This window comes from Candida oxycetoniae (assembly GCF_023343755.2).
Source record: "Candida oxycetoniae strain CBS 10844 chromosome Unknown scaffold4, whole genome shotgun sequence".
NCBI classification, from domain to species: Eukaryota; Fungi; Ascomycota; class Pichiomycetes; order Serinales; family Debaryomycetaceae; genus Lodderomyces; species Lodderomyces oxycetoniae.
Window position 1 is genome coordinate 393,765 of NW_026055367.1, and position 25,613 is coordinate 419,377.

General features: G+C 38.2%; 9 protein-coding genes across 9 annotated transcripts; 2 read left to right on the plus strand and 7 right to left on the minus strand. All coding sequences in view use genetic code 12, as the record gives it.

Annotated features, from left to right (window-relative positions):
* Positions 1-127: 127 nt before the first annotated feature.
* Positions 128-1,204, plus strand: SLP2 (Slp2p; the record flags this gene model as incomplete). Its single annotated transcript, XM_049322155.1, has 1 exon — positions 128-1,204. One exon carries the CDS (start codon positions 128-130, stop codon positions 1,202-1,204), a length of 1,077 nt encoding a protein of 358 aa, XP_049181974.1.
* A 188-nt stretch (positions 1,205-1,392) lies between these two features.
* KGF56_001072 (uncharacterized protein) lies at positions 1,393-2,355 on the minus strand (the record flags this gene model as incomplete). Its single annotated transcript, XM_049322156.1, has 1 exon — positions 1,393-2,355. The coding sequence occupies one exon, from the start codon at positions 2,353-2,355 to the stop codon at positions 1,393-1,395; it is 963 nt and encodes a 320-aa protein (XP_049181975.1).
* Positions 2,356-2,508: 153 nt separating this feature from the next.
* On the minus strand, positions 2,509-4,597 carry KGF56_001073 (uncharacterized protein; the record flags this gene model as incomplete). Its single annotated transcript, XM_049322157.1, has 3 exons — positions 2,509-2,800; positions 2,871-4,430; positions 4,587-4,597. The coding sequence occupies 3 exons, from the start codon at positions 4,595-4,597 to the stop codon at positions 2,509-2,511; spliced, it is 1,863 nt and encodes a 620-aa protein (XP_049181976.1).
* Positions 4,598-5,481: 884 nt separating this feature from the next.
* Positions 5,482-5,982, minus strand: KGF56_001074 (uncharacterized protein; the record flags this gene model as incomplete). Its single annotated transcript, XM_049322158.1, has 1 exon — positions 5,482-5,982. The coding sequence occupies one exon, from the start codon at positions 5,980-5,982 to the stop codon at positions 5,482-5,484; it is 501 nt and encodes a 166-aa protein (XP_049181977.1).
* Positions 5,983-6,520: 538 nt separating this feature from the next.
* On the minus strand, positions 6,521-7,474 carry CCC1 (Ccc1p; the record flags this gene model as incomplete). The annotated part of the gene is made up of 1 exon (XM_049322159.1): positions 6,521-7,474. The coding sequence occupies one exon, from the start codon at positions 7,472-7,474 to the stop codon at positions 6,521-6,523; it is 954 nt and encodes a 317-aa protein (XP_049181978.1).
* A 1,886-nt stretch (positions 7,475-9,360) lies between these two features.
* KGF56_001076 (uncharacterized protein) lies at positions 9,361-10,056 on the plus strand (the record flags this gene model as incomplete). Its single annotated transcript, XM_049322160.1, has 1 exon — positions 9,361-10,056. One exon carries the CDS (start codon positions 9,361-9,363, stop codon positions 10,054-10,056), a length of 696 nt encoding a protein of 231 aa, XP_049181979.1.
* A 23-nt stretch (positions 10,057-10,079) lies between these two features.
* CTA4 (oleate-activated transcription factor) lies at positions 10,080-13,304 on the minus strand (the record flags this gene model as incomplete). The annotated part of the gene is made up of 1 exon (XM_049322161.1): positions 10,080-13,304. The coding sequence occupies one exon, from the start codon at positions 13,302-13,304 to the stop codon at positions 10,080-10,082; it is 3,225 nt and encodes a 1,074-aa protein (XP_049181980.1).
* Positions 13,305-15,907: 2,603 nt separating this feature from the next.
* MRR1 (Mrr1p) lies at positions 15,908-19,345 on the minus strand (the record flags this gene model as incomplete). Its single annotated transcript, XM_049322162.1, has 1 exon — positions 15,908-19,345. One exon carries the CDS (start codon positions 19,343-19,345, stop codon positions 15,908-15,910), a length of 3,438 nt encoding a protein of 1,145 aa, XP_049181981.1.
* An 853-nt stretch (positions 19,346-20,198) lies between these two features.
* Positions 20,199-25,300, minus strand: ZCF35 (Zcf35p; the record flags this gene model as incomplete). The annotated part of the gene is made up of 2 exons (XM_049322163.1): positions 20,199-23,598; positions 24,300-25,300. The coding sequence occupies 2 exons, from the start codon at positions 25,298-25,300 to the stop codon at positions 20,199-20,201; spliced, it is 4,401 nt and encodes a 1,466-aa protein (XP_049181982.1).
* Positions 25,301-25,613: the final 313 nt, after the last annotated feature.

Genomic DNA, 25,613 nt, shown 5'->3' on the forward strand with positions numbered 1-25,613 from the left:
ATTTTTGCGTAAAGAAAAAAAAAATGGTGAAAAAAAAAATCACCATTGGATTCATTGCCATCACTCTGATAAAGGTGACGAGGTTTTGCGATTATACATTGTTTTACTTCAAAGAGGAGGGTTTGATATGCTAAGGAGCTTGTTTATAATACAAAGGCCAAGTATTGGTCGTCTTGCTGGTACTGGCTTGCTTGCTAAGCGTGGTTTCACTTCTTTATCATCACAAGGAGGAGGAGGAGGAGGAGGAGGAGGGCCATCTGTACCACCAGCGGCTTCGCTAAACTACTTCCAGAATAAGAGTCTTCCCTCAAATACAGTGATCAAGTTTGTGCCACAGCAACAAGCATGGATAGTTGAGAGAATGGGTAAGTTCAATCGAATTTTACCACCAGGATTGGCTATTCTTTTACCAATATTGGATAAGATCACTTATGTCCAGTCCCTCAAGGAAACGGCCATCGAGATTCCCACGCAGAGTGCCATTACATCGGATAACGTCTCGCTCGAGTTGGACGGGGTCCTTTACGTGAAGGTGATAGATCCATACAAGGCAAGCTATGGTGTTGAAGATTTCCAATTTGCTGTATCTCAATTAGCACAAACTACAATGAGGTCGGAGATTGGTAATATGACTTTGGATTCGGTTTTAAAAGAACGTCACAATTTGAATAACAATATTAACAAGGTGATCAATGAAGCAGCTAACGATAACTGGGGGGTTGAATGTCTTCGTTATGAAATTAGAGATATTCATCCACCAAAGCAAGTATTGGAAGCTATGCACCGACAAGTTAGTGCTGAGCGTAGTAAAAGAGCAGAAATATTGGAATCAGAAGGTAACAGGCAAAGTAAAATCAACAAAAGTGAAGGTGAGAAACAAGGCATTATATTGCAATCGGAAGCTAATAAAATCGAAAAGATCAATTTGGCAATGGGTGAAGCTGAACAAATTAAATTAAAAGCTGAAGCAACAGCAAAGGGATTGAAAATCATTGCTGAGGCAATTAAGCAAACTGAAGGTGGAGAAAGGGCAATTAGTTTGCAGATTGCTCAAGAGTACATAAAAGAGTTTGGAAAATTGGCAAAGGAATCAAATACAATGATTGTGCCTTCTAATGTTGGCGATATTTCAAGTTTCATGGCCCTGGGATTATCAATTTATAAGAATTTGAATGAACAAGAGAAGAAACAGGCTCAAAAATAACCAAGAATAACAAAGTACCACCAAGTTTTTCTTCTTTTATTGACCGTGTATATACTTTATAATTTGTTTGTTGGAAAAAAGAGAAAAGACAGAAGCTGTCCTTGTATTCTTGTAGAGAAGCTATCCTTGTATTCTTGCAGATAAGCTATCCTTGTATTCTTGCAGAGAAGCTGTCCTTATATCTGAGATTATGCTCTTTTGAAAAACCCATCAAGCGCTCCTTTTCCTACAGCGACTTTATTCGTGGCCTTTTTCTTGACCATTGCTTGTTTCCGTGAATTTGAATTTGAATTTGATTTTGTATTTGATGTGATGCGATTGACATCACTCATATTTGCTTCAACGGCTTCTAGATTTTTCCGCTTCTGACTCAATCCTAAGAGATATTTTTCCATCTTTGTAAAATCGTATTTGAATTGGTTAATCAATTTTGGTTTTATATCAGGTATCAAATAAGAATCACAGATAAAATCAATTGAATAACGCGTTATAGTACTTTGTAGAACATCAGTATCGACCTTACTTTCGATATTAGTCGGATCGTTCAATTCCATATTGATTCTTTTCAATATGCTATTTCCCTTTTCCTCTCTTACAAACTTCAGCATAGCTTCAATTTTGTCATTCACCCAACTCATGGATTTTTCATTTGAATATTTGTAAAATTTTTCATCATTACCTTCTATTATTTGGTCACATATCACAGGTAAGCTTCGATAGTATACCGTATCAGGGATATCGTATATCCAACTATACTCCTCCACAATACTGGAAAGGGAATCCTTTATATCTTCTAGTGTTTTGAAATTTCGAAATTTCGACAAATGTCTATCGAAAATAGATATAAGAAGGTATACAATGTTGAATTTGGTGGCAAGTATAACATCACCTGATTGTATTACTGCTCCAGGAATATCGTGGTCTTGAGGTTCAAGGATTATTGACTTTACTGCTTCTCCATTGGATAATTTCACTTTGGAATCATCCCCCTTGATTGTGTTTAATTCATAAACCTCTTGAGTAGTAATAAGGTACGGTTTCGTCAGAGAAAGAGTAGCTATAGGCAAGTCTACAACTTTGTATTCTATCAAATCCTTCTCTGGTGATAGACGGGGTAGTACTATCACTTTACTGCTCTTGTCTATCTCCATTGTATATTTAAAAGCGACACTAGAAGCCGAAGCGAGCTAGTGGACCAGTAGTATCAAACCCCGTGTCAAAGAGTTGAAAATTTTTTTTTGTTTTTGTAACAGACGCGTTTTATCAAAATCAACAACAATCACCATCGACACTATCGAGCGAAGCTAGATAGTGTCGATGGTGTCGGTGGCAGTTCTGTGCTCCACTATCTCTCTCTGCTCAATAGTGTCGGTGGCAGTTCTGTGCTCCACTATCTCTCTCTGCTCAATAGTGTCGGTGGCAGTTCTGTGCTCCACTATCTCTCTCTGCTCAATAGTGTCGGTGGCAGTTCTGTGCTCCACTATCTCTCTCTGCTCAATAGTGTCGGTGGCAGTTCTGTGCTCCACTATCTCTCTCTGCTCAATAGTGTCGGTGGCAGTTCTGTGCTCCACTCTCTCACTCTGCTCGATGGTATCACTAGTGTCGGTGGAAGTTACTGTGCTCCACTATCTCGCTCTGCTCGATAGTGTCACTAGTGTCACCCCACTAGCTCGCTAGTGGAGATAGTGTCGCTAGTTCATTAATCAATTGTCTTATAGAGCCGATAGCAGCCATGATGATCATCACTGTACCGAATACAGTAAAACTCAAGGAACTTGTTGATGCGGCTCTTGGATCAATATTCAATAAATGAGCAGTAGCAATAGCACCACAATTAAGACCCATTGTCACTCCTCTAGTCAAGTAATCCTCTTTTGCTACACGGAAAAACTTGAAAAGTGGCTCATTAATCAAAACACCGCAGATTCCTGATAAAATAGTACACACTGCCATTAACGATACCGAGCCACCGAGCGATTCAATTAGCGGGGTTCCCAAAGCCAAAGTGACCGATCTTCCTATAAACCCAATGGATCTCTGTGGTTGTATGCCTAGAGCATGACAGACTATAGGATAGATGAAAAATGTTGCCCCGGCACTGACCAATATTGTAGGCATAAGGATCCAGAAATTTTTGATGAAATCGCGTCGATGTGTGAACATAGGTAGGGATAACGCAACGATTGAAACGTCCATTAATGAGGAAAGAAAATCTCCACATCCGGGCCATTGTGGAGTCAGTGTAAACTCCTTATTTTTGTTGTTCATTGCTTCTTGTCCATTGAATAGATTGAGATAGTTTTTGCCTGTTTTGTAAAAACGCAAATCCTCGAGAAATCCTCGCGGTTCATGGTGATAGATCAATGACCCAATGAAACATGTAAATAGAATAATTGCAGTGGATACCAAGATTGGATGGGCAAATTTCTTCGTTTTGGGATAGTATTGTGGGATCAACACGGCAATGTAATAAGCTAGTATGGTTAGACTTAGATGATACGGAAGAAATGTATGAATTGAAGGAATGTAATAAAATGGAAGCGATACTAGGAATAGGAAAATATACAAGATCCAATCAATATAACGAGTGATAAATGATGTGATGGGTGATACTTCGGTTGATTCTAATGCAACAGTCTCTTTGTTGGAGCTTGTTTTCGAGGAGATACTATGTCTCAGCAGTTGCTGGTAGCGGTGCTGCTGTAGTGATGGATATGAGGTATTGTTTTCAACATGATGTGTTTTGTGGTATATCCGCTCTGGTTCAAGTAAAAACGGGTTTTTGTTGAGTAAAGTTGAATCTCTTGGTGGTAGTGGTGGTGGTGATAGTGATAGTGCGGGGGTAGTTTGTACCGACCTCAAGCTATTCACATCAATAGTAGTCACATCATCTCTTATACTGTTATTGCCCTGTATACTTTCCAATTCCAATTCCAGTTCCAATTCCTCTTCCTTTTCAAATTCTGCTTTTTCTTCTTTGAATACCCCCAAGTTACCATATACGAATTTCAAAAACGCAATAAAGTAGATATTAACAAGTATTAGGACAATCATTCCAAAAACAAAAACACTAGCGATTTTCATACATTCAATGATTGTAATATGATCAGATAGCGGCAATATAATGAAGGATGGGATAAAGAAGACATTTATCCATTTTAACGTGAAATTCATTGGAGGTTTAATCAAACAAAGATAATTAGTCAATATCCAATTTGAACAAGACCTAGTATTTTTTATTAAATAATGTTCATTTGACCTTGGTTTTATATCGGATAGCACACTCAACACGCACAACCACACCAAATTCACCAATAGCCCTAAAACTGAGGATGGGAACTTTATGTGGAACACATTGGTTAGCAATAAATTGAATCCATACAAGACCATCATTATAACTATGATCCCCAACGGTATTACTAAATAGCTGTGCAATAAATGGTTGCGAGAGTACCATATCCCTAAAAGGATTAGTTTTGCAAATGTTACCCCATTATTTATCAACTGCTGAACTTGAATAGCCACCGACAGACTCACTTTAACAGCGGGCATCTTACAATATACATCTAAAGTCTAAATTGGCCTAATTTTCTTTATCTAGCTCTTTTTTCATTGTTTTTTTTCACCTTTTTCTGGGGAAATGCATCCCCCAACACCATCTAGCGACACTATCGAGCAGAGCGACACTATCGAGCAGAGCGACATTATCGAGCAGAGCGAGATAGTGGAGCAATACTCGGTAATCTCGTGACACTATCGAGCAGAGCGAAATAGTGGAGCAATACTCGGTAATCTCGTGACACTATCGAGCAGAGCGAAATAGTGGAGCAATACTCGGTAATCTCGTTCAACACTATCTCGCTCTGCTCGATAGTGTTGCTCGATAGTGTTGCTCGATAGTGTTGCTCGATAGTGTCGGCGATAGTGACTTTTAGAGACAGAGTGGGAGCGAATGGGGCCTCAAAAGGAACAAGACGAGAGTCAAGATTCAAGAGAAGAACAAAGTCAGAAACATGACGATAAAAAGATTTTGATATTGGTACGGTTCTCTAAACACTATAGACACTATCGAGCGACACTATCGAGCGACACTATCGAGCAACACTACCGAGCGACACTATCTAGCAGAGCGAGATAGTGTTGAAACAAAGTACCGAGTATTGCTCCACTATCTCGCTCTGCTCGATAGTGTCACGAAGAAGTGTTGTATCAAGCTACAAAGTGTTGCTCCACTATCTCGCTCTGCTCGATAGTGTCGCTCTGCTTGATAGTGTCGGCTATAGTGTCGGTGTTTCACCCTTTTCAATAATCTCTTTAAACTCTTCTTTGGCATATCTCAACCCACAATATCCACAAGTAGAAGCTTTAGGTTGATCCAAATTGATAAACACCTTGGGATGACCCTGCAATGTGTTACCGCGGTTTCCGTCACATACTGCGATATTTCCTTGGTTTGCAGTTAGATATCTTATTGGCTCTTTAGCGATTAAATCAATTGCAGCATAAGGTCTTGGTTGCTTTTCCAAGTCTCTTTGAGTAAACCTATATGGGAACTTTGAAATAACCTCTATTCTCTCCTCTTGCGATGGTGACCAGGTAACTTGACGATTTGGTGCTTGTTTAGCAAATTGGTTATTTTGCAAATCTTTTTTATTTAATTTGTTTGCTGGTGGTTCAGCTTCGACTTTCAAAGATATTGAGGAACTGTAACGAATTGAATATGACGACAAGTTGGAAACTCTCCTTATTGTACAATACCTACTGCGTATCCTTAACATTATAAAGCTATCTATCTTATGTATCTACCCCGTTTACGAACCCGGTATACCTTTTAATCAACAAAGCCTTTTGAACTCTTTTTAGAGTGCTTTTTTTCATTCAATGATTTCAATTTTTCGGAATTCAATCATTGGCTGGATGCATATGGTAGCGACATAACACCAGTCCACTCACTATCGACTGACAGTATCGACAGACACTATCGAGCGACACTATCGAGCGACACTATCGAGCGACACTATCGAGCGCAGCGAGATAGTGGAGCATCTCTGACTGACAGTATTGACTGACAGTATCGAGTGACACTATCGAGCGCAGCGAGATAGTGGAGCATCTCTGACTGACAGTATTGACTGACAGTATCGAGTGACACTATCTCGCTTCGCTCGATAGTGGAGCATCTCTGACCAGAGTTAGTATCAAGTCGTATAGATGAATTAAAAGCACAGTAATTGCCACAGACACCATCTCCACTATCTCGCTCTGCTCGATAGTGGAGCTGCTCGACAGTGGAGCTGCTATAGTGGAGCTGGTCGATCAATTATCTATAAAATATACAAGGGCCCAAGCGGCGCCGGCAGCAACCGAGCCAACAGCGACCATTTGGAATCCCTCGGTAACTTTCTTTTGATACCCACAAACTTCACCTACTGAAATTGACGTCTTTATATAACCAAAAGCAAATAAAGTAATTAACATAACAATAACTGAAATCAATAACCCCGTCTTAACCACACTAGTGAAAAAATATGGCAAAAGTGGAACAAATCCACCAAAGAAATAAGATAAGCCTATGGTTAATGCTGATATAAGTTGCCTACCTTCTGCAGGCTCTTCTAAACCTTTCCCAAATCTTATAATAAAATCAATAAGGTTTTTCGGCTTTGAATCCAAATCTTTTAGAAAACTTATGATAGTTGCTTCAGTTGCTCCTAGTTCAAACATAATCTCGGCGGCTTCTTGATTTATCGATTCTGGTTTTTTGAAGAAATCCAATTTTTCCTTCTTTACTTGTGATATGTAGTACTCTGATTCAGATTTTGCTGCTAGATAGCCTCCTAGACCCATTGATATTGCACCAGAGACTAGTTCTGCCATACCACCGGTTATGACCACTTTGGCATCGCCCAATGAAGATAGACCAGCAGTCAATGCAAATGGGACAGTCAACCCGTCACTCAAACCAATGATAATATCCGACATGACTCTAGGGTCAAACCTATTGAAAAATTGTGTAAGCGAATAAGTTTCACCTTGGCCATCTTCTTTATCTTCCGAGGATGAAGCTATTGATTCAGCTGCTTGAATTACGGCTTCTTGTCTAGCTATATCTGCTGCCCTTTCATCTCTAGGTAAAAAGCCGTTTTCTGTTGATCCATATGGGTTCTGATTATTGTCTAATAGCCTATTAACTCTATGCAATTCTTCTTGTGATTTGTCTTTACTGCTAATTAGTTTAATTATCCCGTTTTTCAAAGCAACTAAAGACATAATTTTATAAGGGCAATTAGGGCGATTGGTTCTTACTTGTGATGACGAGGAAGAAACTCGGTAAACAAAACAAATTTAAATCAATAGGACTAAACAGAGATGAGATTGGACTTTTGATGAAAAAAAAAATTTATATATATCTATATATAAATATATATATCGTTGAAAAGAAAAAATACTTTGGTATTTATTTGACTTTGGAATTGTGATGAGGGTTATAAGGTTTTGACTTTTTAAAGAGACGATATGCGATGGTTATGAAGAAAACCACCACAAACTTATTACAAAGACATACAAATAATTACATAGACATACAAAACTTGCTACGTAGACATACAAATAATTACATAGACATACAAATAATTACATAGACATACAAATAATTACGTAGACATACAAATAATTACGTAGACATACAATCTTTTTGAAATATTAATACTGGGATGTCCATAGATACTGGTTATATAAGATGGCTTTTTTTTTCTATAGTAAAGATGTGGCGGTTTTTCTTGAAGTAGGTTTCTTTTTTGTATAACGTTTACTGTTTTATTATGTTGCTTACAAATTGGACGAATTTTATTGGCTTGCGACTATCGAGCGAAGCGGCACTATCAGGCGAGGCGACACTATCGAGCGAAGCGAGATAGTGGAGCACATTTGGGACCACTGACTATTTTTGAGGGGAAAAAATGACAAAAATCGACACCATTGAGCAGAGCAGATTGAGCAGAGCAGATCGAGCAGAGCGAGATAATGTCATTAGTCAATGCTGCTCTACTATCGAGCAGAGCGAGATAGTGTCATTAGTCAATGCTGCTCTACTATCGAGCAGAGCGAGATAGTGTCATTAATTAATGCTGCTCGATCGATAGTGTCATTAATTAATGCTGCTCGCTCGATAGTGTCATTAATTAATGCTGCTCGCTCGATAGTGTCATTAGTCAATGCTGCTCTCTCGATAGTGTCATTAGTCAATGCTGCTCCACTATCTCGCTTTGCTTGATAGTGTCATTAGTCAATGCCGCTCCACTATCTCGCTTCGCTCGATAGTGTTTGATAGTGTTTGATAGTGTCAAGAGTTAGTATATGTTAAAGTTATGTGTTGCTAATCAGCTCGTGTATTTAATTGCATTCCATTACCCCTTTACCTACCAGGAACAGGTGTTTTAAGCTTTTTTGGTTTTTTACTCCAATTCTTACACTGTTATTGTCAATGTTAATTCTAATTCTAGATATTCCTATGTATTCCTATGTAAGGTACTGATATTATCCCCTCTTTACCCCCATTCTCTGTTTCAAACTTAAAATTATTGCCACTGTCGAGCGGAGAGAGATAGTGGAGCGGCACTGAGTAATGCCACTATCAAGCGGAGAGAGATAGTGGAGCGGCACTGACTAATGCCACTATCGAGCAGAGCGAGATAGTGGAGCGGTACTGAATGTTACCGACATTATCAAGCGGAGCGAGATAGTGGAGCGGTACTCAGTAGCTTGTGACACTAGCGAGCAGAGAGAGATAGTGGAGCTTAGTAGCTTGTTACAACACCATCGAGCATAGAAAGATAGTGTCATTAGTCAGTAGCTTGTTACAACACCATCGAGCATAGAAAGATAGTGTCATTAGTCAGTAGCTTATTACAACACCATCGAGCATAGAATCTCGCTCTGCTCGATAGTGTTGTAACAAGCTACTAGGTGTTGCTCGATAGTGCTGTATAATGTAGGTCGATAGTGTAGGTCGATAGTGTCGCTCGATAGTCTCTCTAATGCTACCAGTTGTACCAAATAAAAAAGAAACTCCCTAATAAACTTTCCATCACCTCATCACCATCTACCTCATCACCATCTAAATCACCCCTACATCCCCCCCCCCACATTATCCAAATATGTCCATTGGTCCCAAACAAACGATATATCTAAACAACCTCAATGAAAAAGTATCACTAACTAAACTAAAAGCAAATTTGGAGCCCTTAATACACAATTTCGAGCCGTTGGATATCTCGCTTGCAAAGACATTGAAATTGAAAGGTCAGGCTTTTATAACATTTCGTGATGTTGACTTAGCTTCAAAAGTGGTAAATGAATTAAACGGTTTACAGCTACTCGGTAAGCCCGTAAGAGCAACTTTTGCCAAAACCAATAGCGATAAAGTGGTTCTTGATGAAGCACAACTAAAGGAAATTAAAAAGATACGACATGAAAAAAAAATTATCAAGAATAAGAATATAGCAAAGTCAAAGAAGAAGAAGAAGCTGATTAAAGATAAGCTGAAAAGGGAATCAACTCAAGCTAAGGATAAAAATAAGAAAGCCACAGATTTGTCAGTATGGAAGAACTTACCACCTAATCGTATATTGCTTTTACAAAATCTTGACTCAAATATATCAAAGGAAATTCTCAATGAGGTTTTTCAAGATTTCAGCGGGTTTGAAATTGTTAGATTTGTCAAGCCAAGAAACTTGGCATTTGTAGATTTTGCAGATGACGAAATGGCAAGAGGTTGTTTAGAGCATTTTGATGAACCCGAATTAAAGCAAAAGTTTGGTTCCGAATCTATATTCTCCTATGCTAAAAAATAACACTTATTATTAGAACGTTAAAATCACAATAGTTGATCGTAGTTGTACCTGCAAGAAAGATCAAAGTTTGGGTCTATATAAACCAGCGACAAAGGGTCTCTGAAATTCAAATAGGGTGCTTGTGGTTCCTGATCACCCGTTTGTTGTTGTTGTTGTTGTTGTTGGAGTGAAATTGAACTTCCATTCTGAAAATTACCATTGTTATCCTTGTTATTATTATTGCCGCCGTTGCCGTTGTTCATGCTGCTGTTATTGTAAAATAATCCGCCATTACCTTGACTGGAGGTGTTGTTATTGTTGTAAAATGGAAAGGGAATACTGGGAAGCCAACTCTCAAGCCCATCTTGATCAGGATCATTGTGCATTGCAGAGAGTTGGAGCCACATTTGATCAATTTCATCCTTTGTTGAATGGGGAATACCAGGTATCAATGATGATGATGCTCCTCCTTCTCCAAAAGAATCAAGTGGCGAGAATGAAATCGAGTCTATTGAGTTTGTATTCATGAGCCCTTGACTCGATCCGTTATTATTCTCCTGAAATTCATTCGCTTCATTGTTTTGTTGACTACTTTCATCGGTGGGGTTTTCCATTGGTGAAAAATCCGGGACTGGATTATCCTCAGCATCTTCGTAGTTAACTACTTTTGTAGTTGTTGCAACTAATAAGCTAATAAGTCGTTGAAATAAGTCCAATTGCGCTGGTGTGAATTGGAACGCTTTAATTTTTTTCAAACTGCTTGCATACTTATCGTAAAACTCTGGTTTGGCAATTCTACCAAATAAAACAGTATGTGCTTTTGATATTCGCCATGAATAATAGTACCGAGATCCCATTCTTTCAGATAATGAGCATAGTAGATTTGCTTCTCTATTCAAAGCTTTTAAAATGCATCTCAAACTTTGGTAATGTTGTTTGTATTCAGAATTAGTGGCCAAGTTTGTTGAATGCGATGGCTTTTGTTCCATTACTCGAACATTGTAACTTACTCTTACTAAGCATGACATGATAATTCCAGTAACCTTGCTCAATGCGAATTGAATCACTGGATTAATGAAAAGACTTCTTGAACTCATGGATCCATACAACACATCTCCGGTACACGGCATTAGATTGTATATTATGATATACATCAATTTACAAAGATAAAAAAATGCCAATTCCGAGTCCAATTTCTTTTCGTAATGTAGATAAATGTGATGATAAAATGAAAGTAATGCTGTTCGAAGTCCCAAAACCAATTGAAACTGAAGCGTGAAAGATAAAGTATCAATATTCGAAGTACAAGTATCTTGCCATTCTTGAAAGTCAACTGATTCTTGTAAAGCCTTATATTGATTTTCCAAGTTCAATTCAAATTCGTGTAAATCTCGTGTAATAGTGTTCATTTTTACTCCCCTGTTGATGTCCAGAGCATAACCTGCCAAATTCCTCATCATCTTTGATTGGTTATGCAAATACACAATATTGGAAACAGCAGCAGCATCTATTGCAACATCAATTGTATTGCTATTATACTTTGTCACAAATGGTAAATTCACGTCGTAATGGTGTGGATATATGTTTATAGGGTTCCCAACACTAGCACAATACATCATATCCAACCTGAGCAAAAAATACCAAATCTTTCTTCCTATATTATTGATTTTGTCATCGTTGCAAACGTCGAGTTTATCTGGTTCGCGATTCAACCCAAGAGAATATGCCATTTGGATCAAGATAGCTGTTCCTATTTGCGAGCCACCGCCATCTATACCGTCGCATTCTTCAGGAGCACAATACTTGTAGATCCGCATCATCAAACATGCTTGAAAAATTGTCAAGTTTGACCTTCTTGTAACATCAAAACAATACAAACACGAGTTGGCAACCTCAACAAAGGAAGATGTGACTGGATTCTCAAAAATGTACTTCTTGATAGAATCACCCGTTGATTTCATTTCTTTTAAATTGATACAATCACGATTTGAGTATAGTGACAAATATGTTAGCCTCATCATGATGAAACAAGTGGCAATAGTTGCCAACTCCATCTTCTTCCCAATAATGACTCGCGTGAATGGCTCATCCTTGTAATTTGCTGGTCCAAATATCTTTTGCAAATCCTTTCTAAATTCCAGCTCATCGATAAATGGTATAGACAAGTATAATTTGGAGAAAAATATATCAACCAATGACCACAACACTTTCTTTTTTGGCAATAGCTGTTTCACTTTTTCTATTAAATGCAACTCGGGGTTAACTTTACCTTCAAAAAGTGTCCTTGCAAGACTAATTTGAGTATAAGTCAATTTTCTTGGAGCTGGTTCATTTCTGCCAGCATCATCACTATTGTGCGCGTTAGCAGATACCATTTTGTTACTAGAATTGTCATTCAATCCTTTGTCGTTTACCTCCAGTTCTTCAAGGTTTTCAGCCATGTCTTTCTCGATACGCGACTTGTAAGAAGTAACTTCATCGTATCCTTCAACTTCCAAAAATTTCTTTTTGAAAAGCCGATCCATCCTATCCGAGATTACAGTATTGGAGATGCTGTATACTGGCAACGAATGGCACATTCCTGAGACTCGATTTGGCGTCTGGACATCAATGATTTTGATATAGCCCTTGCTGCTAATGGCGTTCCACACCATTGCCAATACTGGATCGCGCTTATAAAGTGCTACTGGGGACAAAGGGCCGCTATTTACACGTCGAACATGCCCCTTTACTCTAATAAGTGAATATCCATCATAAAAATTGAGCACGTCGTCATCGTCAACCTCGGGATTAGGCGAAGTAGGCTTGTTTGGTGGTAGTATTGGTGTGGTTCTAATATATGGCTTATGCATTACTGTTGACAGCGAAGTTGATGAATTGTCAGACACTACACCACCACCATTTTCACTTACATCGTGCAATAGCCTCTCCAATTCAATTACTCTATTTTTGAGTATTCGGTTTTCATCTGCAAGGGTACTAGGCTGAGGTAAAAAAGGTGATATAGTATTCTCCATCAGCGATGTACCAGTTTCCAATGGACTTTCATTATTGAACACTATATTGCTGCTAGCCTTATGATTCAAAGGGCGCTCAGTACCTCCTGTTTTAACCGGTTTCCATTTGGTATCATAGGAGCACGTGTACCCAGCATTAATCTTCACACAACTAGAACATGGAAGTTGTCTATTGCATCTAATTTTTTTCCTTCGACAATTTAGACAAACGTATGAAGGCTTGTTACGCTTGCGAGAAGACTCGTTAGGCATTGCCCTCCCACCCCAAAAATAAAGAAAAATGAACACACACCAAACAATAAGTGATAACAACGAAAAAAATAATTTCAACCACTGATTGAAAGACTAGTTGGTATACCTTGAAAAAAATATCACCAACAATTCAACAATCTTTGGAAAATCGATAATCAGCTCTTTATATATAAAAAAAAAAATTTTAAAAAATTAAATTGTTGAGACCTAGTAGGTTGCTATAAGGTGATCCTCCACTCTCGCTCTCTCTCCCTCTATACTTCGAAGACTAGTCGAATAGCAAAGACCTCTATACTTCTGAGACTAGTCGAATAGCAAATATGTCTATGCTTCTGAGACTAGTCGAATAGCAAATATGTCTATGCTTCTGAGACTAGTTGAATAGCAAATATGTCTATGCTTCTGAGTCTAGTCGAATAGCAAAGACCTCTATGCTTCTGAGACTAGTCGAATAGCAAATACCTCTATACTTCTGAGTCTAGTCGAATAGCAAATACCTCTATACTTCTGAGTCTGGTGTTTTGTGAGGTTCTTCTCCTAGATGGTTTAAATACAAAAGTTATACCACTGACCTCAGCATTAAAGGTCATCTAAAAAAAGGGACCAAAAAGAAAACTATATAAACAATGAGCGATCCAAAAAAAGCTTTAGAAACTATGACCCAAAAGAAGCCTTAGAAGCTTTAGAAGCTATAGAAACTATGACCCAAAAGAAGCTTTAGAAGCTTTAGAAATTATGACCCAAAAGAAGCTTTAGAAACTATAGAAACTATGAGCGAATTAGTTGATATCATAAGACCATTTACTTAATACGAGTTACCGTTTATATATAAACCAAATACGTGATAGCTTTTTGAAATCAAATGCAATCTAGATTTTAGAGTCTACTCCGAGAGATTATTTGGCGCAACAAAAAATAATGAAAAAAAGACTAAAGCATCATAATAAAGTATAGAAGAAGAGAATATAAGTCTGCCGCTTATACACGCGGATCAATACTAAATGACAAAGGTATAAATGTACAACTCTACATTTTCTTTACTAGTTGTTTTCTTTTTGCTGTCAAATTCACAAGACCCTGACCCTGAATCTATATGGGTGTCAAAGATGAAATAGAACCTTATACCAATAAAAAGAAATACCGTTATATGTCATTAACAATTGATACTTTTTGACATTGACCCCCCCCCCCCTACCCAAAACCGTTGTGGTTAAATGGGAAAATTCTTATCTTGAATAAAAAAGTTCGGGTATAACAGTGGAAAATGACACATTGACCGAAAAGGGAAATAATCTCCTTTATTCTTTAGTTAACAGTAAATATTTAAGAACAAGTGCTTTGTAAGTATTAAAGCCACTTGACGCATGTACCCACAGGCTCTGCATTGGCAAGTTCCATCGATAGCCGCAGCATCATGAATTTCAATTGGATTGCTAGAAAAACAAGGCGCTTATTATTGAGGTATTTTTGTTAAACTCTCGGAGCCATGAAACCTCTATGCTTCTGAGACTAGTCGAGCAGGGCGAGACTAGTTGAATAGCAGAGACCTCTATACTTCTGAGACTAGTTGAATAGCAAAGACCTCTATGCTTCTGAGACTAGTCGAGCAGAGCGAGACTAGTTGAATAGCAAAGACCTCTATGCTTCTGAGACTAGTCGAGTAGCAAAGACCTCTATGCTTCTGAGACTAGTCGAGCAGAGCGAGACTAGTTGAATAGCAAAGACCTCTATGCTTCTGAGACTAGTCGAGTAGCAAAGACCTCTATGCTTCTGAGACTAGTCGAATAGCAAATATGTCTATGCTTCTGAGACTAGTCGAATAGCAAAGACCTCTATGCTTCTGAGACTAGTCGAGTAGCAAAGACCTCTATGCTTCTGAGACTAGTCTAGCGGAGATGTAGAAACTAGTTGAGCAGAGATGTCTATGCTTCTGAGACTATTCGAGTAGCAAAGACCTCTATGCTTCTGAGACTATTCGAGCGGAGATGTAGAAACTAGTTGAGCAGAGATGTCTATGCTTCTGAGACTAGTCGAGCAAAGATGTCTATACTTATAGATTGTAAAACATTATAAAAGAAAACTCCTTGAAAAGAAATACATATACACAAGCTGGCTATACTATTGTGTTGTGCTGTTGCCACTTGTAGCCTCTCGTTATTCAACGTTGAACATTTGATTCTTGTAGTCCCAGTTACCGAGACTATCTCTCTCCTCGATAGTAGAGCAACACTGACTACACCGACACTAATCGAAAGAATGTAGAGAATGTAGAAATACCAGAGTATGTACCCATCTCTCAAACCCCATTTCTAGCCTCTCGTTATCAAAGGTTAAACAATCGACTCTTTTAATCCTAGTTACAATTCTCAGCCCGTCTCTCTAGCCTCTCGTTATCAAAAGTTAAACAATCGACTCTTTTAATCCTAGTTACAATTCTCAAACCCCATTTCTAGCCTCTCGTTATCAAAGGTTAAACAATCGACTCTTTTAATCCTAGTTACAATTCTCAGCCCGTCTCTCTAGCCTCTCGTTATCAAAAGTTAAACAATCGACTCTTTGAGTCCTAGTTACAATTCTCAGCCCGTTTCTCTAGCCTCTCGTTATCAAAGGTTAAACATTTGATTCAAGGGTAGCTCAGCAAACAAATCAACCAGCCCATTTTCGTCGACGCCAAATCCTGAACTCGGTGGACGCGGGAACCCTAAAGTAAATGGAGTTTCGTAAATCTGACCAGGTGTGGAGATTGGCTGCATCGCAGACTGATTAGACTGACCAGGAAATGGACTGGGTGATGGTTTGCTATTATTGATATTTGCTTGTTCTGAAGACAATTGACCGGTCAAGGGACTTAAATAAGGCACTGATTGACCACCAGGAGATTGCGGTATAAACTGCTGCTGTTGCTGCTGCTGCTGCGTCGATAGCATTTGTAACCAGATAGAATCAATCTCAGCATTATTAACAAGATCCAATCCAAACTCATTTGTATAAGCTTTTCCATCTAATGAGACATTGGATGCTGGTGTCGATAAATCAACCAAATCGGTTGTACTGTTGTCACTTTGCTTCGTGGACGAGATCGTAGAGACTTCACTATTTTGATGCTTAAACTGCTTGTAGCTAACATCACTGCAAAATTCATTGCCCTGAAGACCAACCTTACCCAAAATTCGTAATGCACTCTCACACATTTCCACCAAATCACTGATTTGGTTAGTTGAAAACTCCGGTAATCTCAAGTTTGGCCTTGCAATGTGTAAGGGATCTTTATAAAAATCCAAGGTCGTTACAAGTTTCAACAAATATGTGTGACTCTTTGTTAATTTCCAAGCATAAAAGTATCTCGTACTTAATTTCGAAACAGCAGCAATAGACACCTCTGCGCACCTTGTCAAACAAGACGAAAACTTGCACAACTCTTTGTAATAATTGTAATACGATGTATCTGAAAAACATTTGCTTTCATGATCCAGTTGTGACTTCAAAAAGTATATTGACAAATTGACTCTTATTATCATTGCAATAAAGATCTGATTCGATTTATGGATTATTTGTTGCAACTTTGGATTGATAAACAGATCACAAATAACTTCACTGTTTCCCAACAACTCAAAATAATGAGGCATGATTTCAGTAGCTGCAATTTTCAAAATCTTCTTCAAATAAAAAAATGATAATTGTACGTCCTTATGCTCATAATGAAGGAAAATATGGAAATAGATTGAAACAAGAAATGACTTTAAGGAAATGAAAAATTTGGATGAAAAGTTTCTGGAAAATATGTGACTTTCTGACTCTCTAATGGTTAAACAATCCTTTAATGATGTATATTTCTGTGCCATTTTCACTTCAAACTCACTTAAAAGATTACATAACTCACAGAGTTTGACTCGGCCTGAAACATTCAAAGTCTTTATCAATATCAGTTTCACCATTTCATTCAACTCGGTATTGGAAGGAAAATATCTCTCGGTTATATATCGGTCCAACTCCTTATCCTTGAGATTCTCATTACCATCTTCATGGAACGGGACTTTTGTATCGTAACTATTTGAATCAATGAGTAAAGGGCTTCCGAAAGAGTACGCATTGTGTATATCTATCATAACAAGCAAATGCCAAATCTTGCGACCCAAATGATTTAGCTTTTTGTTGTTCAAAATGCCAGGATAGTTATTGGGTTCACGATACAACCCTAATGAGTAAGCCATTTGAATCATCATTGCAGTTAAAGCATTCGAATCTGCTCCATCCCCGTCATCACCATCTTCTGGAGCAAAAGTATGATAAAACTTTATGAAAATTGCCAATTGTAAAACAGGCATTGATGTTCTTCTTAATATATCGAATTGGTATAAACAAGCATTAGCAATAGCTATTGTGTTTATACTAATTGGATTGCGCATCATATATTTTGTATCCTGAACCTCCTCTGAAGGATCGGTTGAATTCAATCTTTCTTCATTCACCAGTAGTTTATTTGAAAATAAGGACAAATATGCTAACCGCATCACAATTAACAAGATACCAATCACTGCCAAATCAAGTCTTCTCTCGATTTTCACTTCTTCAATATTGACATCATCAAAAGATTTTGGACCAACAATCTTTTCCACCCATTCAACAAAATCAACCTCATCAAGGAATGGTAAAAATGGATAACACCAAGTGAAGAATCGATCAACCAATTTCCAAATAACTTTCTTCTTGGGTAATATTTGCTTTATTTTGTCAACGAGTTGTAACTCGCAACTTAAAGGACCTTCATATAAAGTCAATCCTAGTGGGATTGTCTCTTTCTTTAAATTTTTCTTCATTTTCTCCTTTAACAAATCATATGGTACCACATCACTATACCCGCCAGTCTCCAACATTTTCTTTCTAAAATGCATTTCGGACTCTTTAGGTTCACTCGTAACTAATTGAGTCTTTTCGTGGGTGATTTCATTACTACCTGAGCAAAAGACAAAATCCTTCAGCGACTCCTTTTGCTTCCCAATGTACTCCCAAAGAGTGCTCAAGACTTGGTCTCTCTTCATTAACGAAGACCAGGCAAATGGTCCATAGCTAATTCTTCTAGTATCTTTACAAAACACAGACGAATAATTTTCATAAAAATTGATAGTTTCTGTTTCATTCAAATATGGGTTCACCCCAATCAAGTTTGTTGGCAAACGGGCAAGATTGGAGAGCGGTGGATTATTAGACGGAATGCTACCAACGCTAGATCCATTGTAATCAGAACTTTCATACGGAGATATACCATCTTTAACGTTTATTGGAGGCAACTGGATATTTGGCGACTGGTGTCTAGTATTGGACAATTTATGAGTTGTGGAAAACTGAGGTTGTGGCGAAAGACCAGAATGCGAACCAAAAGATTGAATGCTCAGTGGCACATTAGAAGGCCAATTCTGGTTATTCATCATTGGGATAGATAGTTTTGGCGATGATATTGAATATTGCAATGGTGTTGTTCGTTGAGGTTCAGACATTTTAGTTTTTGCCAGGCCCAAATTCGATTCAATAGTTGCCAATCTTTCCTTCAATTTGCGTAGCTCATTCAACGAAATCGATACATTGTCTGCACTCTTCATCTTCTTTTTTCCATTGGCACTGCGGCTACTGCTACTGCTGCTTCTACTACTACTGCTATCACGCAAGTTGTCGTTGCTTCGTTCTCTTTTGCCATTTGTCTTGATAGAATCCGATGCACCTTCACTTGTGTCCAGCTTAGTTGTCATATTATGGGAGTTGAAGTTCAAAAACTGTAATGGCTGTTTAGCGCTTTGTTCATACGGAAGGGCCCTAGTCTTACTGCTGAGCAAAATATTGGAACTGGCAGAAGCTGCTCCTGATTCTTCATCATAGTGACACTCAAGTTTTCCTCTTGATTTAACACAATTGGAACACGGTAATTGCCTGTCACATCTTATCTTGCGTTTCTTGCACTGAGTACAAACCCGAGTTGCTCGTTTCCTTCTACGCATCACTTGGCCATTTTCCGGCACTCCATTTGTCCCGGTAAGTATTTCCGACATTTGGTCTATTTCATATAATTGTAACAGCAAACTTGAACTCTAATGAAAACCCCTCCGGTCAAATTTGAAAAAACCAACGTGACAGATTGGAAAAAAAATAGCTTCTACCTAGAACAATAGATTTTCTGATAACGTACCAATACCGTAAAGATGCTCTATCTGAGTTCAAAGGCGACTTGAAGGCAAAGATTAATGGCTAACTTACAATATTACTTGAAAGAAATGAAAATTCGGAGGAAAAAAAAAATTCGGCCGAACTAATTTTTTAAGGCATCTCATCTCTTATTGGATATACTGGGGAGATGGGCCTCTCTCGTAGGGAGATGGACCTATCTCGTAGGGAGATGGATCTATCTCGTAGGGAGATGGATCTATCTCGTAGGGAGATGGATCTATCTCGTAGGGAGATGGGCCTCTCTATCTCTTATTGGATATACTGGGGAGATGGATCTATCTCGTAGGGAGATGGATCTATCTCGTAGGGAGATGGGCCTCTCTATCTCTTATTGGATATACTGGGGAGATGGGCCTCTCTCGTAGGGAGATGGACCTATCTCGTAGGGAGATGGGCCTCTCTATCTTTTATTGGATATACTGGGGAGATAGAGCTCGAACTTTCTTAACAGTAATAAGATTATAGCTCTTCTGTTTTGCCAATTTTAATGCATCAAAGCATCACTTGAGATGAGGTTATGTTCAAAGAGGTATCACTTGAGAAGAGATTATAATCAAAGATACCACTTGAGAAGAGATTGTAATCAAAGATATCAGTTTTTGGTTAGTTTCCAAGAGTTATACAGAGATATAAAAAGTTAACAAAGGAAAACCCTCAACCAGTACTACTTGTTTTTTCTCAAATATTAAATAATTTGTCCAACGGCAAGTCTGCAAAAAGCTCCGAATAATTGAAGAGACTAGCTGATGGGTAAGGTCTACCATTTGTATTTTCATTCCCTAGATATGCGTTATTCCCATTATATTCAGCTTGAGTTTGGTCAAACGTATCAAAATTCACAGGGAAATTATTTCCAATACTTGTCAGTGTTGGTCCATTATATTGGCCATAACCCAGACTGTGTTGATCCATCTCTAGTGAAATTCCACTATTTTGACTATTAGATTTCAATGAAAGCATCTTTAACCAAATAGAGTCTATTTCAGCACTGTTGTCAAATCGCATATCTTCAAATCCGGTAAAGTACAATCCGTTTGAATCAGATGTAGTGGTGTTGCCGGTGTTGCTGGTGTTGCTGATTCCTCCACTGTTATATCCGCTGTCTACATCGTTAAATGTATCAAGATTTATTCCTGTATCTGTCGGGATTGGCATTTGTGCCATAGCATGTGCCTGCACATTTTCCCTCTGTTGTTGTTGTTGATGATGATGATGTTGCTGTTGCTGCTGTTGTTGTTGTTGTTGTTGTTGTTGTTGTTGTTGATGCTGTTGTTGTTGTTGCTGTTGTTGCTGTTGTTGTTGTTGCTGTTGTTGCTGTTGATGCTGTTGATGCTGTTGATGCTGTTGTTGTTGTTGCTGCTGATGTTTGCTACTGGAAGCTTCATCAATTTTAAACACCTCGGTAAGATCAACCTCTTCACAAAAAGTTGACACTAAATCTTGCAAAGTCTGTAAACCTGATGATGCAATATTCACCAACTCAACCATCTGATCACACTTTGGTATAGGAAAACCAGTTGCTTCTGTATATTTCTCCTTATAGAATCTAGCACTTGTGGCCAATTTCAAATAGTAATTCTGAGTTCGGACTACTTCCCAAGCAAAATAGTACCTGCTACTCAAGATTGAAACGGCAGCAAGACATGCTCGGAAAGATTTCTCCATCATCATAATGAATTTATTTGTTGTGTCAAGCAAATTTCTGTATTCGGCATCAGTTTCTTGCCTTTGTTTATGACCGGCTTTTTTCAGTAACATAAATAAAGACACATTTGCTCTAATCACTGCAATTAGACACACATCACTGATTCTAACAATGATTTGAATAATACTGGGATTCAAATATATATCAGCGCCTTCCCCAAAAATCTCATGGCTCTTGGTAATCAAGGCAAATATATAAGGTAAACTTTCACAAAGAGCAATAGTGAACAATTTCTTCAAGTAAAAGAAACATAATCCCCGATTTCGCCCCTTGTAATAGCCCATTAAATGACAATAATTCAACATTAAAAATGCATTCATTTTAAGTAAAATTTGAACTTTCATCACTTTACTAGTGTGATATCCAGGATTCTCTTCCTCTAAAGCATACATGTAGTCGCTCAATTTACCCAATAAAGTTTTCAACCCTTGTTCCAAATGGTTTAAATGATTAGTCAAATCCATGACTTTGACTTCCGCTCCAATGGCCGAATACAAGTCAACTACTCGGTGTACTGGTCCTCTAATCAACGCAGTGATAAATGCAAAGAAAAAATATGAAGTTTTATCAATCTCTTTGTCCATCAAGTTTGAATTCTCCTCAGAGAAATAAGGACGTTTGGTGTCATATGATGTCTTTTTAATCAGCACCGGCCATCCATAGACTGAAGCAAAATTCTGCTCTGACAGTACCATAAAATACCATATTTTACGATACAAGTTTTTCAATTTTTCATCTTTAAGATCAAATACTTTATCGGGCTCTCTGTTTAGCCCAAGGACATAGCTCATTGCTGTTAGTTCGCTGATTTGAATATGACAGTCATTACCTTCCAACCCATCTCCTTCTTCTGGAGAATAAGTTTTATATATGCGAAGATATATTCCACATTGCAATAATGGCACGCTAACTTTAGTTAGTCTTTGTAAATGAAAATAGCATGCCTGTGCCACTTCGGCAGTAGTGATGTTGATTGGATTTAACAATAGATATTTTTTTTCAGCTTCATCCTCTGAAAGATACAGTTTTGTCAAGATTTTCTCATTATGAAAACCTCGATTATGGAAAAGTGACAAGTACGATAACCGAAGTATTATAAAAAGTATTCCAATATTTGCAAAATCTTGTCGACTTCGTATATGAACTTCTGGCTTTTCATTTTCATAGGATTCCATGCCAAGTATGTTTTCAATAGAAGCACGAAATCTATCTTCTATAATGAATGGCATCATTGGGTATAGCAAAACCAAAAAACGTTTCAATAATAGCCATACTACTTTTTTCGGGGGAATTATTGATTTGATTTGTTCAATAAGAGTATTTTCTCTGTCTTTTGTACCACCTAAAACGGACAATTCCAATGCTAATGTTTTCATATTTACTTTCCCATGGGTAGTATGTGTAGATGTTTTCTTATTACTGGTTGCCATGAAATTTGTTGGTATCGCTGCTGTTGTTGCTGCTGCTGCTTCTGCTGTTGTTGCTGCTGTTGTTGTTGCTGTTGTTGTTGTTGTTGTTGTTGCTGTTGTTGTTCTGGAAGATGATGGAGGTGCTCCAGTCGTGGTCGATGCTTCTGCTATTGTTGGTATTTGTATTGTTGCTGGTGTTGTTCTAGAGTATCCCAGTAACAGGTCTACTTGTGTCTCTTCAGTTTTTGCTTCGAATCTAGTTATATCGCTTCCGTCCAAATTTAATGCCGATTTGATCTTGTCATCTTTGGGTACCATCAATATCTTTAATGGATCATACGTTATTCCTACATTTGGCTTTTTAGCACTCAAATCTTTTTCCTTTTGACTCGAGGCATAACTTCTTAGTGCTAGCATTGAGGAGTCGCCACGAACAAAGTAAGACCAAGATAACGGTGACATGTTTCTCGGTTTTGTTAAATCGTTGCGGGGCGACACTTTGGAGTGAAATTTAATAATATCGTCTGGACTGGTGTATGGGTTTATGCCTACTAAAAATGTTGCCTTTTTGATCAATTCTGATAATCGAATTTCACTAGTAACGGACATACTTGATTGATAATCAGCGATTGTATCCGTAGTGACACTCTCTAATGGGATATATCCTGGTCTTGATTCTTCGTGAGTTGAAAAAATCACAGTTCGATACGTGTTTGTAGACTTATTAAACACGATATCTTTAGATTCTGGCTGTGAGTGTAATGATGATAACGATGATGGGGCCGTATTTTTTTTCTTATCATTTTGGCTCTGGCTCTGTAGTAACTCGAAAGCTTTAACCTTTGCTTGCAATGCCTCCAATTCAGATTTTCTTAACAAAACACAAATTTCGGGACCAGAACCCATCTTGGAAGCAGTTGACTTACTCTCATGGTTTTGGTTTTGGCTTTGATTTTGGCTTTGGCTTTGGCTCTGGCTCTGGCTTTGGCTTTGGCTCTGGCTCTGGCTCTGGCTCTGATTTAGGCTCTGATTTAGGCTCTGATTTAGGCTCTGGTTTAGGCTTTGGCTCTGATTTAGGCTCTGGCTTTGGCTTTGGCTCTGATTTTGGTTTTTGTCCTTATTAGCAACATCAACTTTCCGCCTTTTAGTGCCGTTCCTGGTGGAATTCAAGTTTTTCCTCAAGGGTTTCTTTGGCGGTTCCTTATTATAAATACATTGATCTATAATCCCGTTCTTTTTACAAGTAATACACGGTTTTTCCTTATCACACTTTATCTTTCTTGATCTACAAGGAAGACAAACTAGTGTAGCTCTATTCCGTTTTTTCACCGCTCGTTCCTTCGTTCCTCCCTCGGTAACATATATATTCTTGCTCTCGCTGAAACGCGGGTCAATAACCAACCCTTTACCACCTCCGTCTTCCAACTGGGAGCTCATATCGATGGTGCAAACATACGTTAAAGAAGAATCGGTAATGGTAAATGGGGTTTATCAGATTGAAAAAAAAAAAAAATAAATGACCGAATCAAAAATTACTCTTTTTAGGTATATCACGTGACGCGACAAGAGTGGTAAGGTGACAATGTAGATTGTACATACTCTTGCTTCATCATCCTTCTATAAAGGTTATCTATATGGTTCTTGTATTATTAATTAGTACCATACGACTGTGATCTATTTACATTAAGCAAAGGCTCTGTTAAAGTTTCGCTTTGAGTCTCACTGTCACATATGCTACTATCCTCATCATTCTCGTTATACAAAAAGAATTGAATAAAAATCGTGAAATCTAAGCCTAAAGTCCCCAAGGATCCAGCTAGCCATGAACTGTTTACCCATAGATAGTGCCAACTCATATCGATAGACAAAATCGATATGACGTACGTTAAGTTGCCCAAACATGCAAATAGGAAAAACATAAATGATATACCTTCACACGATTTTCTTTGATAATTTAGTACAATTTGAGGGATCCTTGAACCTAGGTAGAGAACAGCACATAGCCAGCCAAAGGACTGTGCTAATGGGTCAAACACGAGATCTTGTGGCCTGTGTATTTTCCCAGGATGTTTTCTTTGACGATCCTCATCTCGTAAATAGGAGATGTACCAACCAATGAAACCGGAAACAATAACGAGAGCCACCATTAAACTGTTTAATAAAAAAGTCTGAAATTGGGTTAGTTTAGTTGCTTGTTTAATTCCTGCTTGTTCCAAGTTTCCTTGTTGTTCTTCATCATCATCATCAACAACATCAACTGAGATTTCTCCCGAATAAACAGATTCTAAAACATCTTCGTGAAGTGGATTAGCAGGCGACAAATGAATCAAGTCAGGAATTTTGCTCTCATTGTCGTCTGTCCTTGCTGCACCGTTGCCGTAGATCAAACATTGCCAAAGCAAAACAATATCTGCTAAAGTATAGTAAATTGCCAAAATAATCATTGTAGGCAAAACTCCTTGTAACACTGCCCCTAACACATTAAACACATCCCCTGCAAGCCACAATATTATAAAACTCAAAGACAAACCCTCTGACGACTTTCTAGTGAAATTCTCATAAATCTGCGGCGCAAACACAATTATCCAGCATGCTAGAGATATAGACCCCGTAATCCCGCTGATTGCTTGTGCGTCGAGTATAAACGGCGCCGGTGGTGGTATCATAGCTAACAAAAAAACTCACTCTCACTCTCTCTTTTCTCTTACTTGACTATAACTTCACTAACAACCGCCACCAAAAGCTCGTCTTTTAGTGCTTCTTCTTCTTCTTCTTCTTCTTCGTCTTCTTGTTATTTTTTCAATTTTTTCAATCTTCTGAGTCACCGCCGTAAATTGCTCATTTAGGAAAGTGGAAACGCAAAGTCATAGTCTTTCACAGCCAATGGAATAAGGAGCTGGACTAAAAGACTAGACGAGTGAAGCGAGTCTAGTTTATAGAGTGTAGATAGAGAGACTAGACGAGGACTAAATGAGGACT